Source organism: Terrapene carolina, unplaced genomic scaffold (genome assembly GCF_002925995.2).
Source record: "Terrapene carolina triunguis isolate 2854851 unplaced genomic scaffold, T_m_triunguis-2.0 Scaffold88, whole genome shotgun sequence".
NCBI classification, from domain to species: Eukaryota; Metazoa; Chordata; order Testudines; family Emydidae; genus Terrapene; species Terrapene triunguis.
Genome location: NW_020664439.1, coordinates 33,677,121 through 33,695,806, shown reverse-complemented (window position 1 = coordinate 33,695,806; position 18,686 = coordinate 33,677,121). Strand labels below are relative to the sequence as shown.

The following is an 18,686-nucleotide window of genomic DNA, read 5'->3' as shown; positions in this document are numbered from 1 at the left end:
TCTACCCCCCCCCCCCCCCCCGCCGCCCAGAATGGACTTTCCCCCAGCCAACTCCGCACTACCCTCCCTGTTTCCTCCCCCCCCCGGCAGTCTCAGTGGTACATTCCGCGTCGCAGTTGTCTTGGGAACAGCGCACGCCGGTCGCTATGCGCACGGCAGTGCTGCAGCGCCAGCAGGTGTGGGTGAGGGGAGCCCGCGCGAGCAACCACTGCTGCCGGAGCGGGAGACGCCCCTTCCCCGCCACTCAGCTCGGGGACAGGGAGGCAGCGGCGGCCGGAGCCCAGGCCGTGGGGGAGCAGGTGCCTGGCTCCCGGGCGCGGGCGGGGCCTCTGGGAGGGGAATGGAGATGGGGAGTCAACGGACCCCAGCAGATCTCTGGGGCGGGGGAGCATTGGAGCAGATCGGGGATGGGGGGTGGGCGCATTGGCACAGGCCCCGGGAGGGGAACGGAGATGGGGTAGGCAATGGGCTCCAGCAGATCCCTGTGTGGGAGCATGGGAGCAGGTAGTGGGGGAGGGGGAATATGGATGTTTGGTTTCCGGCAGCCCCCCCTTCCCCCGGGGGGAATTGGTGCAAGGTCCTGGGAGGGGAATGGAGATGGGGTAGGCAATGGACTTCAGCAGATCCCTGTGTGGGAGCATGGGAGCAGGTTGTGGGGGAGGGGGAATATGGATGGTTGGTTTCCAGCAGCCCCCTGGGGAGTGGGGAGGAATGGAGATGGGGTGGGCATTAGAGTCCCTAGGGATGTACCCTAGAGACAGTCCTACACGTATATATGGAAACACACCCTTTATGGCAGTACAACTGCACACTATAGTATTTTTCCTTGTTGCTGTGTAAATCACCTACAGTGCTGTATGCATTATGGATAGGGAAACATGAGACTTTTAATAAGTCTAACTCATGATTCAGGTTACATTGCAGCTCTGTAAAAGTTCATTGAAATTCTCCCTCCTGTCTCTCTATAGCTAATCCGAGGAGCAATCAAACCGGTGAACCTTACTTAGCTGAGAGAAGAGTTAGTTTTAATGAAATTGCTAAAGGCAAGAGTTTAATTTGCTTGAGGTTTTGAATTTCTAAGAAATAGGCAGAGGAAGTTCAAGGGCCCTCTCTCGGGAAGTCTTTAGAGCAAGTGCAGGTGCCTGAAAGCGTCTTAATGTTAGAAATACAGTAGAACACCAGCGTTACAAACGAACCAGTCAACCACACACCTCATCTGGAACCGGAAGTATGCAGTCAGACTGCAGAGATTGGGGGGGAGAGTAGCAAATACTATACAATACAGTATTGTGTTAAGCATAAACTACTAAAAAAAAAGGAAAGTCTTAAAAGAGTAAGGAAACTGTTTTTGTGTTTGTTTAATTTAAATTAAGATGGTTAAAAGCAGCATTTTTCTTGTGCATAGTAAAGTTTCAAAGCTGTATTAAGTCAATGTTCATTTGTAAACTTTTGAAAGAACAACCATAACATTTTGTTCAGAATTATGAAGAACCTCCATTCCTGTGGTGTTTGTAACTCTGAGGTTCTACTGTACGGGGAATCCTGCATCCTTGATAGAGCCCATACTTTCCCTGATTTATACCCCAACTCCACTCAAGGTCAAAAGATCAAAACTTGACATCTAATCCAGGTTTCTGTATGGTATACTCAAGCATTAGTTCTGACTCATTTAGAATTGCCATCTGTTCTGGTTCTGATAGAACAGTCTTGTAGCAGACATGAAAAGAATAACAAAGTAAATAATTGTAAAGTGAAATCATATTTTCCCCCCAAAATAAGTTAAATGTTGTGTGTCTGATTATCTTTTTGAACAACCTGACAGCAACAGGTCATTAGTGTCTTGTTCTAAGGTCACTTGCTAAAGGTAAAGAGAATTGTTTTGAAAATTCTACTTTCACATAAAGTGCTTCAGATTATGTACTTTTGTAAACATTTACTTTGAATGGCTAAGAATTTGCTTTTTGCCTTCCATTGTTGTACTGTGATATAATGACCTATGTACAGACAGAAAGCATAATAATTTATTACAGGCTTTCATCAAAGAAAATGGTCAAAGCAGTATGACTCATGTATACCATCTTCCTCTCTTTCTAATGTAAGAAAATGACTGATATGCTATGGCTTGACAAACAGTCTTATTAAGAGGAAACTTTGCTAATTGCAGTCAGTGACATGAAAATGGCTGATAAATAAAATTTATTGATTTAATTTGCACATAATGTAATTGTTATAAGTCTGAGACTGCTCCATATGGGTAACAGGAAAAAATTCTGCAAATTTCTTTGTTTATTTATGTGAAAAAACAAATGCTAGTGCTTGTAAAAGCTACTAATTTTGATTCAGAGTCACTGAACTGCAAGTATAAGGCATTGCCTATTACACACAAAGTTGCACTGTTTTAACTAAAGGTGTGATTTTTAAACTGATTTAATTAAGTCAGTGCACCTTAGTGCATGGATACTCTTACATTGATTTATACCAGCCTTGTATTTAGCTTGCTCCTGTAAATGTACATTGGCAATGGGGCAAGTGAAACTGATATAACCAATTCTAAACCAATATAAGTGTGTCCACACCGAGGCAAGTTTGTGTTTAGACAAGCTTACAGTCGTCACAGTTCAGGGCAACTGCACCTGTATTCCTGCTCTGTGGTCCCTTGAAGGCACCCAGTGTAGGCTCCTGGCTCCTCAGCCATCATATTTCTTGAGTCAAGACCCTTGTCTCTCTCCCTGCTGAATGATTTTTTTCCAGGCTGCAAAGTTCCTTGCCTACACTGTAATATTCCCAGCAAGCCAGACTGCTTGCACTTTGCTTGCTTTCCAGAGGTTGTAAACAGTGTAATTGGCAACAGTTATAAGTTACTACACAACTTTTCCTAAACAAGCACATTTATTCTTAAGGTGAAAGCATTACACACAAAACATTAAACAAACAAACAAAAAATAAAAGAACCTTTGTGCATGCTAAAAAGCTTACCAGAAGTCACCCCAACTCCAACCTCTGGTAGGTATCAGCCTTCAAGATCCACAACTGGATTTTCTCAGTGGTTACAAATTCATAACTGTCTCAGACTCAGAACTAGAATATCCATGAATAGGTTAGTTTTTCCTTTATACATCTTAGACCTTTGCTTTTGACACTCTAGGAAGTAATCAGCAGATAAGTTTTTTTCAGGAATATTGTAGACAATTGCCATATCTGTCACAACAGCGTTACAGGCATTAAATCTAAACAATGGCTTAGAAATATAGTTTTAAAAAATACTATTTGAGGCCACTAAACTAGCCTCAGTCCTTTGTTGTATGGGTTTTTAATTTTTCATAAGTCTTCAGAGTCTGAATCAAAACTAGAATAGCTGTGCCAGCTTGTTTAACTGCCTCACTGCTGCTAGACCACATGTACTCTGACAGCAGATTCATTTTTTTATTATTGACCATCCATTGAGATGAATGGAGCATCAAGTCTTGCCAAGGGCATCCAGTCACATTAGATAAATGCACTTGGTGCATGTTTCTGACACTTCTTTCAGCATTAAAATGGTCACCATTTTCAATCCTCCTGTGCTAGGACTTTTCACCAAGTTTTTAACCAGTTAGCAACATGATTGGCTCTAAAGATGGTTTGTGTTCACACCAGAATGTTTAGTGTGCATTAAGAAACTGTGACTGCTAATCATGAGTCATCCTTGCCAGTCTGGCTCCTGGTTGTATTCCTGTGATCAGGCTGTAACAATGTCATTCTGCTATATAGCTGGAAGTCTCTAAACCATGTATGCACAACATGATCTTCAGCCATTCCAGAAATCTGGGTAGTAGGCCATGCCAGAGTGCATTGTCTCTCAGGCTGCTGGTACTTCTGATTGTGAGAATTTTCCCAAAATGCAGTGAAATAAAACATGATTAGTGTCATGACAAGTATGGACATACCCATGTTATTGCCCTATGGTTTTGTCTTGAAAAAGTTGAAACTGGATCACATGAGCCATATTATGTAATGAATTTCTGCTTTCCAACTCTTTTTCCTGTACATTAAAAATTGCAAAAACTATTACAATGCTCCAACATATTAATTTCAGTCCAGTTGTTCCATTTGAACAGGTTACTAACCACAAAGAATTTCACAAATCATTCTGATTTTTTTAAGAAGAGTTCACATTGGGAATCATGAACATCAATGACTTTGTAATACTACCAGGTTCAAAAACTGGAACTTCCGTAAAATTAAAAGTGAAGTAAGTGCATTTCCTCTGACTATGACAGAGATGTTGACTCTACGCTTTTAATAACTTTATATGCAACATTAAGTATGAGATTATGTTTGCACAAAAGTAAGAATCATAGATATGTCTCTCTACTGCTGTTTTTCCAGGCTTTTATTCTTAACTGTCTCCTCTTCCTTAGGTTTTTTTAACCTACTTACTGAATTCATTCATGGGAATTATTGCTATGCAGATAATCTAATATATACTGTCTTTCTTAAGGCCTTGTCTACCCTAAAGAGGGCTTTCCAGCATAGTAACCAGCAAAACCTTCTGAGTATGGATGCAGTTATACCGCATAGGGTCTTGTATCAGCATAGCTATGTCGGTAAAAAATAATCACACCCCTAACCCACACAACATTACCATTATAACTTTTCAAAATAGGCGAGTCCTAAATCTATCCTGTCCTCGCTTTCTTGATGATGATAATTCATTTCCCCCCTGCCCCACTGATATCTTCCAAAGTTTATTCTGTTCAAAATAGAGTGGCTTATCCCCCTGACTGAACATGGAACATGTTGTTCCAAGCCTCAGAAATCTCCAGGGTCCATTTTTCTGTCCACTTCAGAATGTAGAGCAAAATCTACTTCCTGGTCTTCAAAATTCTTTGTGGATTAAGGGACTTATCTATGCTTAAAACTTTTACCAGAATAGCTATGTTGGGGTATGTTTTGTTTTGCTTGTTTTACTGACATGGCTATACCAGTATTAAGTGCTGGTATGGACACAGTTTAATTACTATACTGTGTCCATACTAGGAAGGCTTTGCTGGTTGGTTAGACTGATCCTAGGTTGGAGGAAGGGCATGCCTATTCCCCTTTATTTTCCCCTCCTACATGCCTGAATCCACTCAGGTCATGCGGGTGCTGAGGAGAGTGGAGTGGAGTAGATCTCCATCTCTCCTGGTCACTCATCCACAAGTTCAGGGGAGCGATGGAGCTGACTAGTTCCAGCAAACTCCTCTTCTGTGGTTAAGCATTCCTGAAAACAGCCCTGTCTGAAAAATGGTGTAGTTGTCAGAGCTGGAGTTTTAGGCTTGCTATGGGGGTTGTGGGTTACACACCTTCAATATTAAAAGTTATTAAAACAGCCCTGCTGCTTAAAATCTATTCAGATATCTGTTTTCATTCTCCTTCATGTTCTGATTAACGTCTTTATAATTTTCCTGCTAATACACATTTAAATGTTTCAATTTAATTTCTCCAGAAATATACGAGAGCTGAAGTTGGAGAAAGCACAGTTAGAACTAGAAAACAAGGAGATGGAGAAGAAACTACAGCAACTACAATCTAATATGAGCAGAGAAAAAGAAGAGAGGAGGGAGTAGGTGAAATTTCTTTGGAATTTTTAACTGTAAAATCAAGGAATCCCAATGAGATGTGTGTTCTTTTGAAAAATCACTTGTGGATAACCCATCTAAAGACTAGCATTTTAGGTAGTGTTCTGCACTATTCCCTCTGAGCTCTTTCCTTTGCCTGCTTTTCTTCTTTGTTTACCCTATTCTGTCTTTTATCTCCTCTTTTCTTTTCCTTTCCTTTCCACAGCCTCCTGCTGTCCTGTGATAAGCATGTTTTTTGCTTGGTGTTTTTTTTTTTTTTTTTTAAGTCTCTCCTGTGAGATTGGTTGATTTACCTCTGATGTCACAATCATTTCTCTTTCTCCTCCCCAGTGGACTATGATATCAGAACTGCCAGCCAGTTTCCTTTCCCCCCCTCCCCCCCGACATTCTTTTTCTTTTTTTCCCAGTGAGATTGTAACATTGGAGTTAAATCAGCCAATGAGTACCCCTGTATCTCCTAGTGTATCTCACTTTGTCACTGTTTCAGTGAGTTAAATGCATGTACATAACATCACAGAAAGACTAGAACATTGTAATAGTTTTATATGTGGTAGAAAGAACCCATTTAGGAAGTGAGCATTGTCTGGTGAAGTGAGCCGTAGACTAATCTTGGCTCTGCTAGTGACTCACTGTGTGACATTAGCAAATAACTGTAACCTCTGTGTCTGCTTCCCTATCTGTAAAATGTGGATAATACTTCTTTTCCTACCTCACAGTGGTGTTATAAGGATGAATTCATTAGTGTTTGTACAGCACTTTAAAAGGTATATAATGCTATTTGAGCACTAAGTGCCATTAATTGCATTGGATCATAGTAATTAATTTCTAAATTCCTTTTTCTCAGAGCAATTAAAGCTGGGTTCTAGTTGCCTTTATGCTCTGACAAAATCTCAATAAGTAGCTAAAACCTTTAAAATATGATAGTTCTTTAGCTTCCAGTTTAGGTTTTCAGTGATTTTATGCCATCTCTTCTTTGCTAAAAATAATGTAGTGGTTTTGAAAGGTGCAAGACTAATGTTGAGACTGAGACCACCAGCTTGGCTGCACCTCAGAACTAATCAATTCAAGATAGGCTATCAGAGAGATGCTGCTACTGTTCTTAATTATTTAATTTGTGTAGCACTGATAATGTACTAAACACTTTTCAGACAAAAACAAAGACACAGTATCTTACATTTATTCCTACTTAAAGAGAGAGCAGGTAGAGGACAGAAGGGATGGGGAGAAAGCAAGAGAAATAGACGATTGAGAATTGACATTAGGCACACATGTTAGTTCCACAATTTTTAAAATTCTAATCTCTCTTGCACTTTGTCTTACTCCATCTCTCTCTCTCTGAGTGGAGGGCTAGGATTTATGGATCTTGTGGAAGAAGCGTGTTTTGAGAGAAGAGAGAATAGAATCATAGCAGACTAGGTCCAGGAGGAAACTTCCAGGCTTAGGAGTTGCATGGAAGAAGGCAAGGAGATGGATAGTAAGGAAGCACTGAGTTGTGTGTCTTGGTTGAGGTGAAAGAGAGCTAAAAGACAAGGCAAAAAGTACTAAGTTGTGGAGGACCTTGAAGGTAACAACAAGCATAAATCTGCTGTGGAAATTGGCATGGGAGACAATGAAGGGATTTAAAAAGCTGATGGATATTGTCAGAGCAGCTGTCTGGGTAGATAGTTTTCACAGTGGAATGATATCTACTTCTGGGGGCATGTCATTAGAGCAAACTACTTGTAAACATCCAGGAAACTAATGTAATGTGCAGGTTTATATGTGACAGTAAAAAATACTTAGTTTGCTAAATTATCCAACAAGAGTTACTTTGTCAATATTTCAGGTTTGCAATCATGACATGAAAGCAATCAAAATTAAAGGGGAGTTATGTTTCAGGAATCAGTGCTACTACAGAGAAGAATTTTTTCCCTAATTTTTCTGGTATCCTGTTTGTTGATATTAACTAAAAATCTGCATATCGGGAAAATGATTCATCCACCCCAATTTACAGGAGAAATATGCTTAGTAATTAAGTTTTGGGTGCTGTTTTTTTCCTAGACGATCAAGTGGATATCGTTGGCAATCTGGACAGGCAGGACCATTGGGAATTCAACCTCAAGTGTGGTCACAAAATAAAGAAAATGTTGTTAAGGTACAAACATTTCATTGTATTTGCAGATAGTCTCATAAAATACAAGATTTAGAAGAGATTTTTGTTGGTGATAGTCATTCGCTATTTTGGTGTAATGTGACTGAATTAATAAGACCGTTTTAAATATTGTATTAAGATGAGAAATGGAGCATTTTATAAGTAACATTTCAAAGGTATTTGTTTTTCTGCACAAAGCATATATTATCCCACTGAGCTAGAGGAAGATTCAGTTCTGGAGTACAGTATTTGAAATAATTGTTTGGTGTTACGTTGTATTACATAAATTAGGTTAGTTAAGGGGTAAGGTTGTGCTACTTGTACAAGAACAGATTATTAAGGGCCTGATCCAGTGCCCACTGCAGGAATTTGGGAATCTTCTCATTAATTTCAGTGGGCATTAGATAAGGCCCAAGTACAAATCTATTTGAATGATCAAACTTCACTATGCTGTATTAGCTAAATTTATCATATTTACAGTCCAAAGTATTTTCGTGTGTGTGTAGAAAACTTTTACCAGGAAACATTTTTAGACTTTTCTTCTATAAAAAATTTGGAATCCTCAATTTTCTTTAGGAAGATACTAAACATTTAGCTTAAGGGAAATTCAAGATAAACAGGTATATTCTGCAAAGTGAAAGTATGTACATACTAGTACATACAAGTACATACAAAATAACCACATTAAAAGAATGGTATGGTTGCCAAGTCAAGCACTCAGAAGTTAAGGAACGCTAGAATTAAGGTTGCCTGTGAAATCTTAATTTAGTTGTCTTGTTTTCTTGAGCACCTGCATTATGATAGTCTTTTTAATTACAATAATCACCTATGCTTTTTACCACAGGATTCATGCGTCATTCAGTTTCTTGTTCTCCCCTACCCCAGGCTGCTTTTTGGAATCTACTCCCTCTGCTACCTGCCCCCAACCTGGCTCTTGTTATGTCTACATTCAAATCAGTTTGCTTCCTCCTCCATGCTGCCTGGGTGCCAGCAAAGGGGGCATTATTGAGAGCACAGGAGAGACATTGTCCTTGTTCTCAGTTCTGGTGTCCAGTGCTGCAGCAATTGCAGGCAAAATCCTGCTCAGCCCCTGCTAAAAGCTCTGGCAAGTCTCTATAAAATGTGTGCAAATTCAGATTTTTCCAACATGGGCATTTTTTTCCTCAAGAACAGTAAAAGACATATCCCTGGTACTAAAAGCAATGCCCATGCCAAATTTCAAGTCCATTCTCCAAAGTATGATTATTGATAATTCTTTTACTTTTCTCTGTATATACATGTTTAAATGTTTCAATATAGGTTTCTTCAGGAAAAGTGAAGTTGAAGATACTCAAAGAACAGATTCATGGTAAAGTGTATTCACCAAGTAAAATAAAATGTTAGATGTTAATATTTTATGTGTTCCTTAGAGGTTGTTAATTAAACAGTTTGGAAGATGCTTTTCATAGTTTAAGAAAAAAAGAACCTCACTGTTGTTTATAGTTACCACTAAGAAGCGTAAAATTAAAATTAATAGCCTTACTGAATTTTATTTTCCTATGTGCTGCATGATGATATTTTTCTCTTAAGAACATTTAAATAGCTGTATTGAAGACATTAACATATTGAATTATAAAGGTGTTAAAAAGAAGTATATGGAACCAAAATACCCACTCCCATTAGTCAGAATACATGCTTAATGTCTTATAAAATATTGATCTTTATATTTTTTTTGCCTTCCATTGTATTTTTCCAGAGCCAATGAAACAGCCATTTATACATAAAATGGCAAATGTTGCAATCCCTGAAAAATCTAAAATGAAGGGGAAGGCATGTGGACAGTGTGAGACCAAAAATGCTTTGCTGGTGAGTAGATGACAGCAAAAGGTGTTAATATTTGAGTATAGAAAGCTAGCCAATGGGCTTTGGATTGTATTAATTTAAAATAATCCTCATTTAAAATGTCTAATTATGACCAAATTGATATGAGGTGTGTACATTAATTAGTGGAACACCCTAAAAAAATCTAATTTTATTTCCTCAAGTTTTATTTGTAACGTTTTGGAAAATATGAACAAGGGAAAAAATCCTCAACAGTAATTGTATATCATGATCCCATTTTTGCTGTTATTACTTTTTGTTCAAGGTATGCTTAGAATGTGGGGAAGATTACTGTGGTAGTTGCTTTGCCAGAGTCCACCAGAAGGGGGCGCTGAAGCTCCATAGAATGATTCCTTTACAGGTACAGACTTTTTTGTAGTCCTGTATTTTATAATAAAAATTGTCTCTGTAAATGGTTCCAAACTTAATTTTTTAAATAATTGCATTTCTTAAATGTTTTCATTCATCAGAAGCCTTTTTTGTCACAGAAGGACATATTTTCTGCGTTTATTTGTAGCAGATGTATTTATTATTACATCTTTACTATACTTTTCAACTTCATTCATCAGTAAGTTAGAGATTATTTTGTTTTATAATAAGGTCACCAACTTTGTTTTAATACCCCACAATCGTTATTTATCCCAAACTGTTTTTCTGAGGCCCTGATCCTAGAAACACTGATGCACGTGATTAGTATTTATACTTCATAAGTAAGAAATAGGGCTAAATTATAAGATCAGTTGGGTTAAAAATAAGATGACTGTTGTACCATGCAGAAGTGTTTTTTTGTTTGTTTTTACAATTTATAAAAAGTGAGATTTTTAAATTTTACCTAAGAAAAATGAAGACAGATTTTAATCAAAAGGAGCTTTAGTGTTTATACAGAAACTTCCTGTAAAACACAGCAATTGTGTATTATACTGATTCTAATGTTCTGTTGAAAAAAATGTACAGTTCTTACTTTATGCACTAATGGGTTTTACAGTCTTTTGATTCCTCATGGAAAAAAATATTACTTAGGCTGAAATAACTGTCATGCCACAAGGTTCTAAAAAGTAGCTGGCAGGTTGTTAAAGAGACTTTGCATACATAAACTTCCACATATTGGGGGAGGGGTGGTTTTATGCTATATGGCCTATAAATCTGTCATTCAAATTGTTTGGTGTCAAGCAGTTTTCATATCACATGTGCAGATATGTTTGAGTCAGGTCTAAAAGCAGCAAATTAATCTGGATGTCGTAAAAGTAGCCAAATACAATGGTAAATGCCTGCTAGGGTAATTAACATACTACTCTATTCTGTTTGCTGCTTTAATACGTTTTAATTGTAGAGAATTCCCACATACAATTAGCTCTTGTCTGACAAATGAACAGTCACATACTGGTGAAAATGATAGTGATATAATTGGAAAGGGTTGTTTTTTTTTCAGAACAACAAATAATTTAACGATGGTGAAATCTGAAGAGTGTAATGTTCTTTGTAAAGTATTATAGTTCATTGCCAATTGGGCCTGAGTTAACAGAATTAAAAAATTCATCTTTAAAGTACAGTTTTATTTGTACAATATATTCTTTTGATGTAATGATAACATTTTAATGACCCCTGTAATAAGGATTTCTGCATAAAATTATAATAGCACACTTATTTAAAACTACTTTATTTCTCATCCATCACATTTTGCTATATTGCATAAATTGGTCATAGTAATAACTTTTGTCCAATTTTTATATCACTGTTTCTTCCATTTTACACATCAAACAGTATTTGATTTTTGTTAAATGAGGTGGTGTGTTTATGCAGTTCAATTTGTAGAAGTTATATATAATTATCCTATTTTTCATTTTGTTTCGTTGTTACATTAATTATGGTTGTACTGTTTTATGGGCTGGTTTAATGAACCAAAGAGAAAACATGTCAGGAGTTCTGTATGTAGAAGTGTTTAGACTTTCTTCCATGGAGAGAAACTAAATTACTTTAAGATAAATATGCAAATTATTATAAATATAGGGAATATGTTTAAAAGCATCTTGACTGAATCTTAGGAAACTTAAATATTTCCTTTCCATTTAATTTGTGTTTATTATCAAGTCAAACTGTACTTTTGGACAAGCCAATGTTTGAGTGTCAAGATGTGCCCTGTCACTATTTTATGGTACTTTTTCTCACTGAAATTTATTTGCAGATGTCAGACCTTCTTCCCCAAAACATGTAATCTTTTTAGTAATGCTTTAAATTATCAAAGTTGTTGCTCTGATTAATGTATTTTTGTCAGAGTGATGCACACTCATAGTGTATTATTTGAAAGATTACATTAAGAGGAAAACATTTAAGACAGTTACAGGATGACCCAGCACATTGAGGGATGGTAGTCAATAGTGTAGAAAAGCAGGTAGTAAATCATCTTCTTGGACCCCTATTACTAGCCCACCTTAAACAGCAAGATATATGTGTTCTGTCAGCTACCTTGGCTGGATTTAAAAGCATTTTCACCACATTGAACAGTCACGAACAGTGATTTATCAAATCTGTGTGATCTATCAGTTCTCACAATTTGTACATTCAGAACATAAGGTTGGAGTATTAGTAAGTAATAATAAGTCTTAGTGCTTGCAGTGATTTCATTCATAGGTCTCAAAATGCTTTATAAAGGAGGACAAATTGTTTGTCATTTTTATTTATAAAGGGGGAAGTTGAGACACACAGAGATTAAGGGATTTATACCAGATCATACAGTGAATCAGGGGCAGATTGTCCTGGTCTTCAGGGGTGCAGTCCAGACCAGTTGAGGGGTTGTGACACCACTTGCCATGCAACCCTAGGTACCTTACGATGCTTTGTTGCTGTAGCTCCCAGCGTGGGATGTTCACAATCAACCTACATGCATGCCGGTCAAACCCTGAAGTGTTTGTGTGGTAGACAGCCCCGGTTCAGCAGCCTGTCTACAGCCCCACAGCCCCACTCTGGCTTCCACCAGCCTTGGTTACAACCAGCAAGGTGACCCCAACATACTCCCAGTCCTGAATTTCCCCAGACCTGTGTGCTCTGCAAGGTCCAGCCCTCTGCTGGGAAGTTCAGAAAAATGATGTTTGTTTGCCGATTCCTGCTTTAGAGAAACAACCTTTGGCACACGGCCAGCCAGGGTAAGCCCCCTGGCTGGCCGGGCCGGTTTGTTTACCTGCCGCATCTGCAGGTTCAGCTGATCGCGGCTCCCACTGGCCGCGCTTTGCAGCTCCAAGCCAATGGGGGCTGCGGGAAGCAGCGGCCAGCACATCCCTCGCCCCATGCATCTAGAGCTACTGAATCTCCAGGAGAGATGAGGGAGAAACAGGAGGTGGACCTCGACGAAGAGGTCACACTTCTGACCAACATTTTGTCCCCTTCACCAGATGAGGCAAGACTTAGCTAAGAGGGTGGCAGACACTCTGCAATTACCTCTAGAGGAGGTGAAACTGATAGACATTTTACACTCCTCTTCTTCATCCAGAGTAGCCCTCCCCATCAATGAGGCTCACTTGGATCCAGCCAAACTTTTATGACAGGCCCCTGCATCCGTCGTGCCAACCTGTAATTGTGCTGATAAGAAATACTACATCCCAGCCAAAGATACAGAATTTCTTTCTGCCTTTCGACCACCTCATTCGATTGCCATAGATGCTATCAATTCCAGAGGTCCTCAACACCAGGTGAAGTCCACCCCATATGATAGGGATTGGAAAACCTCTGTCTGTTTGGAAGAACGGCTTATTCATCAGCCACACTACAATTCCTCATCGCAAATTATCAAGCGCTGACAGCAAAATACGACTACTTCGATTATTCCAAATTCAATTTATTTATTGATCAGTTTCCAGAATCTTACAGAGATCAGTTCAGGGCCATTATCAATGAAATACAACTGGTGGCCAAGATGGCACTCCAATCAGTGCTCAACGTGACTGATACCGTGACAAGATCCATCTCCAGAGCAGTAGTGATGCAACGAGCCTTTTTGCTACATTTATCTGACTTCCCCAAGGAACTACAGACAACTGTGGAGGACCTTCCCTTTGAAGGCACCAAATTGTTCACAGAAAAGATGGACTAATCCCTCTACAAACTCAAAGATTCCAGGGCTATCCTTCAGTCATTGGGGATTTATGTACCTGGACAGAAGAGAAAATACAGTTCTTAACCCTCACTTAAATCGCATATCAATCTCAATGCTTTTATGAACCACAAAAGAAAGAGTCCAGATTCTCAAAGTGCAAATCATTGGACCCTCAACCTTTGTCTTTCCTACTATCAACTTCAAAACATCAATTTTGATGGATAAGTTGGGGCGCCGACAGATCACTCCTTTCAGAGCTACCTGACGCTGACCAACCCTTTGCATCCCTTTGGACGATGCCTTGTTCTGTTCCACTGCACCTGGGAATGGGATAACATTTGACAAATGAGTGCTAGAAATCATCTGCAATGGTTATCCCATTCATTTCACCTCCCTACCCCTTCCCCCCGCAACACTCTTCGCATCCCGCTTCAGGGACACTTCTCATGAGAGTTTATTGTGACAACAGATAGATTGCCTTCTCTGCGTAGAAGCCATAGAACCAGTACCTTAGCAAGTATGAAGGAAAGGTTTTTACTCTTGCTACTTCCGAATACCAAGAAAAGGGGGGTTGGAGACCCCAGTGGACCTCAGAGCACTCAACAAGTTTGTCAAGGCTCAAAAATTCAAGATGGTCACTCTAGCAGTGATTATTCCAGCTCTGGAACAGGGAGAATGGTTTTGGGCCCTTGAGCTTCAGGTTGCTTATTTCCATATTTCCATATTGCCTTCCCACAGACAGTTCCTCAGATTTACCCTAGGACAGGATCACTACCAATACAGAGTACTCCCCTTCAGACTATCATTGGCACCCAGAGTATTCTCCAAGGTCCTCTCCATAATGGCATCTCACCTTCGTTCCCAGGGGATCATGATCTATCCCCATCTGGACGTCTGCCTCCTCAGGGCTCATTCCTTCAAAGCCCTACGGGTTACCCATGTGACTGTGGACTTATTCAGAAGCTTGGCCTACAAATCAATGTCCAAAAATGGATGTTAACCCCTAGAGTTCATAGGAGCTGGTCTCAACTCTCTTCGAGCGAGAGTGCTCCTCCCACAACATAGATTCCTCAATCTGTCCACAGAGACAGTGCAGACCAGCCCTCAAATATTAGCCAAACACTGCCTTCAACTTCTGGGGCACATGGCTGCGGGCACGTTTGTGATAGCTCAGGCCAGACTACACATGAAGTAGTCTCCAGTTGTGGTTCAGCTCTGTATACAGGACAGCCTAAAAAAATCCCTATTGTTACCCACCAAGGTCAAACAATCCTTGAACTGGTGGAAGTACCCACCAAATATCTGCATGGGAATCCCGTTTGCACAGCCCTCCCCGTCACTGCTCCTCACCACCGATGCATCCATCTTAGGATGGGGAGCACATCTTAACAACCTCACGAGACAAGGCAAATGGTCACCCATGGAGGCGTGTCCATGTCGACTTCCTCGAATTCAGAGCAGTGAGGAACACTTGCTCACTTCCTTCCGCTGATCAGAGGTGTACACACAAAGATCATGATAGATAACATAGCATTCATTTACTAGACAAATCGTCATGGGCGCGCCAGATAGCCTTTCCTTTGTACAGAAGCACTAAAGCTATGGAACTGGTGCATTTCCCACAATGTGAAACTTTCGATAGCCTACCTACCAGAAGTGCAGAACACAACTGTGGACAGTTTTAGCTGCAAGTTCCCACGTGACCACGAGTGGGAGATGAACTCAGTAGTACTCCACAACATATTCAGACAGTGTGGGACACTGACAGTAGACTTGTTTGCCACTTACCTGGACAGGAAATGCCCACACTACTGCTCTTGGCAGGCTTCGGACAGAACTCCTTAGGGGACGTTCTCCTCCTCTCATGGGACAATGGCCTTCTGTATGCTTTTTCCACGTTTCCTCTATTGCTAAAAATCCTGTTAAAATAAAAAGAGAGAGAGAGAGAGCAAATGTTATACTGATTGTTCCCACCTGGCCAAGACAGACCTGGTACCCTTACCTGTCATAGTTGGTGAAGTGTTTGCCGATCCCTTTTCATCCCACTCCATGCCTCCTCTCACAGAATGAAGGATGCAGTCTCCACCCTAACCCGCGGATACTCCGACTCAAAGCCTGGCTCCTTCATGGTTCCAACACACAAAAAGATCCTGCTCTGAGGAGGTACAGGAAGTGTTACTACAGAATAGAAAATTGGCTACTTGTCATACTTACCTGCAAAAGTGGACCGGGTTTCATGTTTGGTGTAATTCCAAGCAAATTTCCCCGACAGCCGCTACTCTCCCAATGGTCCTAGGGTATATATTGGCTCTCAAGAAATCAGGATTATCCCTCAGTTCACTCAAAATTCACCTGGTGGCCATAGCAGCCTTCCATCAACAAATAGAGAGATACTCAGTTCTCTTTCTCCCCACTACAAAGTGGTTCCTCAAGGGTGTAGTAAACCTTTTTCTTCAACCCAGATGTCTCCCCCGCTTCCCAATCATGGGACCTAAACTTAGTACTAAAAAGCCTGACTAGGCCACCCTTTGAACCTATGGCCATCTGTTCGCTCACATACCTGTCCAGGAAGACAGCATTCTTGGTGGTGATCACCTCAGTGAAGAGAATAGGGGAGGTAGTGGCACTAATGGCACACCCCTGCCATACAGTATACTTTCTGGACAAAGTTACTCTGACTGTACCCGAAGCTCATCCTCAAGGTGACTTCGTCTGTTCACATAAACCAACTGATTCACCTCCCGACCTTTTACCCTGTTATCACAGTGAGGCTATACTGCACACACTAGACATTAGGAGCGCTCTGGCCTTTTACCTGGACAGGATGAAGGTCTTTAGGAAATCTCCTAAGCTTTTCCTCTCCATTGCGAAAAGGTCTAAAGGTGCAGCAATATTGGCCCAGAAACTCTCCAAATGGGTCTCGAACTGTATCAAACACTGCTATCAGGTTCACAGCATAGTACCTCCATCTGGTATTTGCTTGCACTCCACGAGGTCGGTTTCCTCCTCTATCGCCTTCCTCAAGAATGTCCCTATCTTGGAAATCTTCAGGGCTGAAACCTGGGCGTCTGCACATACCTTTGCAGAACATTATGCGATTACTGGGGACTCCGCCTCCGATGCTATCTTTGGCTCTACGGTATTGTCATCCAAAGACTTGACTCCGAAGCTGCAGCCCTGCAGTGGGGATACTGCTCGGAGTTGCCTACAGTGGAGCACACAGAGGGATGCTACTCAAAGAAAAAGAGAAAGTTATTCACCTTTTGCAGTAACAATGGTTCTTCGAGATGTGTGTCCCTATGGGTGCTCTGTATCCCACCCTCCTCCCCTCTACTTCAGAGTTCTTGTAAGGACTCTCTGGTAGAGAAGGAACTGAGGGGGGTTAGCCTCATGGCAGGACATGATTAGGGGACAGCGTATGTGCAGGCCAAATGGACACTGCTATCAAAGTTCTCTGATCAGCAGCACAGTGATGCAAATCACCTACAGTGGAGCACTCATAAGGACACATCTCGAAGAACCGTTGTTACTGCACAAGGTACGTAACTTCCTCTTCATAACTTTTTGTATACACCACAAACGTACATCATACAAGAATATTAATATCAGTGCGTTTTATTAGTTTTCCAATGATATCTTACATGACACTTTTTAGATACAGATTATAACCATAGTGAGTTGGGGTACACTGAATTGGTTAAGCCAGCTGAAACTGGGAAGCTCTTAAAGTCACATCTCCCCCCTTACAAAGCTGCAGGAGGGCTAGCTGCTGGCGACCTGGAGGCAGCAAGTCAGAGCCCTTTCCTGGACAGGGCATATGCCACCATATTTTCTTTTCCCTTTATATAGCAGAAACTAGGGCTGTCAAGCGATTAAAAAAATTAATCATGATTAATTGTGCTGTTAAACAATAATAGAATACTATTTATATAAATATTTTGGATGTTTTCCACATTTTTCAAATATATTTATTTCAATTACAACACAGAATACAAAGTGTACAGTGCTCACTTTATATTTATTTTTTATTATAAGTATTTACACTGTAAAAATAAAAGAAATAGTATTTTCCAATTCACTTATACAAGTACTGTAGTGCAATCTCTTTATTATGAACGTTAAACTTACAAATGTAGAATTAAGTACAAAAAATAACCGCATTCAAAAAATAAAACAATGTAAAACTTTAGAGCCTACAAGTCCACTCAGTTCTACTTCTTGTTCAGCCAATCGCTCAGACAAACAAGTTTGTTTATATTTGCAGGAGATAATACTGCCCGCTTCTTGTTTACAATGTCACCTGAAAGGGAGAACAGGTGTTAGCATGGCACTGATGTAGCTGGCGTTGCAAGATATTTGTGCCAGATACGCTAAAGATTCATATGCCCCTTGATGCTTTGGCCACTATTCCAGAGAACATGCTTCCATACTGATGGTGCTCGTTAAAAAAACATTGCGTTAATTAAATTTGTGACTGAATTCCTTGGGGGAGAATTGTATGGGGTCTGAACATTTAAAGGAAGAAACGCTTACGTGGCCTCAACAGGGACTTCTAGACTGCTCAGAGCTCCTGGTACTAGGACTCCAAATCCCCATGATGATTGATCTCTGGAAGCAAATACCTAAACAGTTATAGATAGTAATTTTGCCTTGTAGTATAGACTCTGGCAAACATCTAGCAAAGCATGCAAACTGATGTATTGCAAAAGAGCAAGGAAGAAAGAATCTTAGTGTCAGCAGTGTAGACAAAGGAAAAGTACAGTACATAATGGGAAATGCGAGGCAGTGACAATTAAGCTAACTACATAAAATGATGTTCACTAAATTCTGGGAAAGTGTTAGCTGATCTACAAAGCCTAACACTCTATGTATTGATATGTGCTAGAACAGGGGTCGGCAACGTTCGGCACGTGGCTCGCCAGGGTAAGCACCCTGGCGGGCCGGGCCAGTTTTATTTACCTGCTGACGCGGCAGGTTCGGCCGATCGCGGCCCCCACTGGCCGCGGTT

The 18,686-nt window shown here is 40.3% G+C and overlaps 1 protein-coding gene across 1 annotated transcript in view; it reads left to right on the top strand.

Annotated features, from left to right (window-relative positions):
- Positions 1 to 4,148: 4,148 nt before the first annotated feature.
- ZBBX (zinc finger B-box domain containing) overlaps positions 4,149 to 18,686 on the top strand; it is a 39,513-nt gene continuing 24,975 nt past the window's right edge. Inside the window, exons 1-6 of the mRNA XM_029911144.1 lie at positions 4,149 to 4,231; positions 5,468 to 5,584; positions 7,641 to 7,734; positions 9,031 to 9,079; positions 9,467 to 9,576; positions 9,857 to 9,952. Of these exons, the coding sequence (XP_029767004.1) occupies positions 4,164 to 4,231; positions 5,468 to 5,584; positions 7,641 to 7,734; positions 9,031 to 9,079; positions 9,467 to 9,576; positions 9,857 to 9,952 (534 nt within the window). The 5' untranslated portion in view covers positions 4,149 to 4,163. The remainder of the gene's footprint in view (positions 4,232 to 5,467; positions 5,585 to 7,640; positions 7,735 to 9,030; positions 9,080 to 9,466; positions 9,577 to 9,856; positions 9,953 to 18,686) is intronic.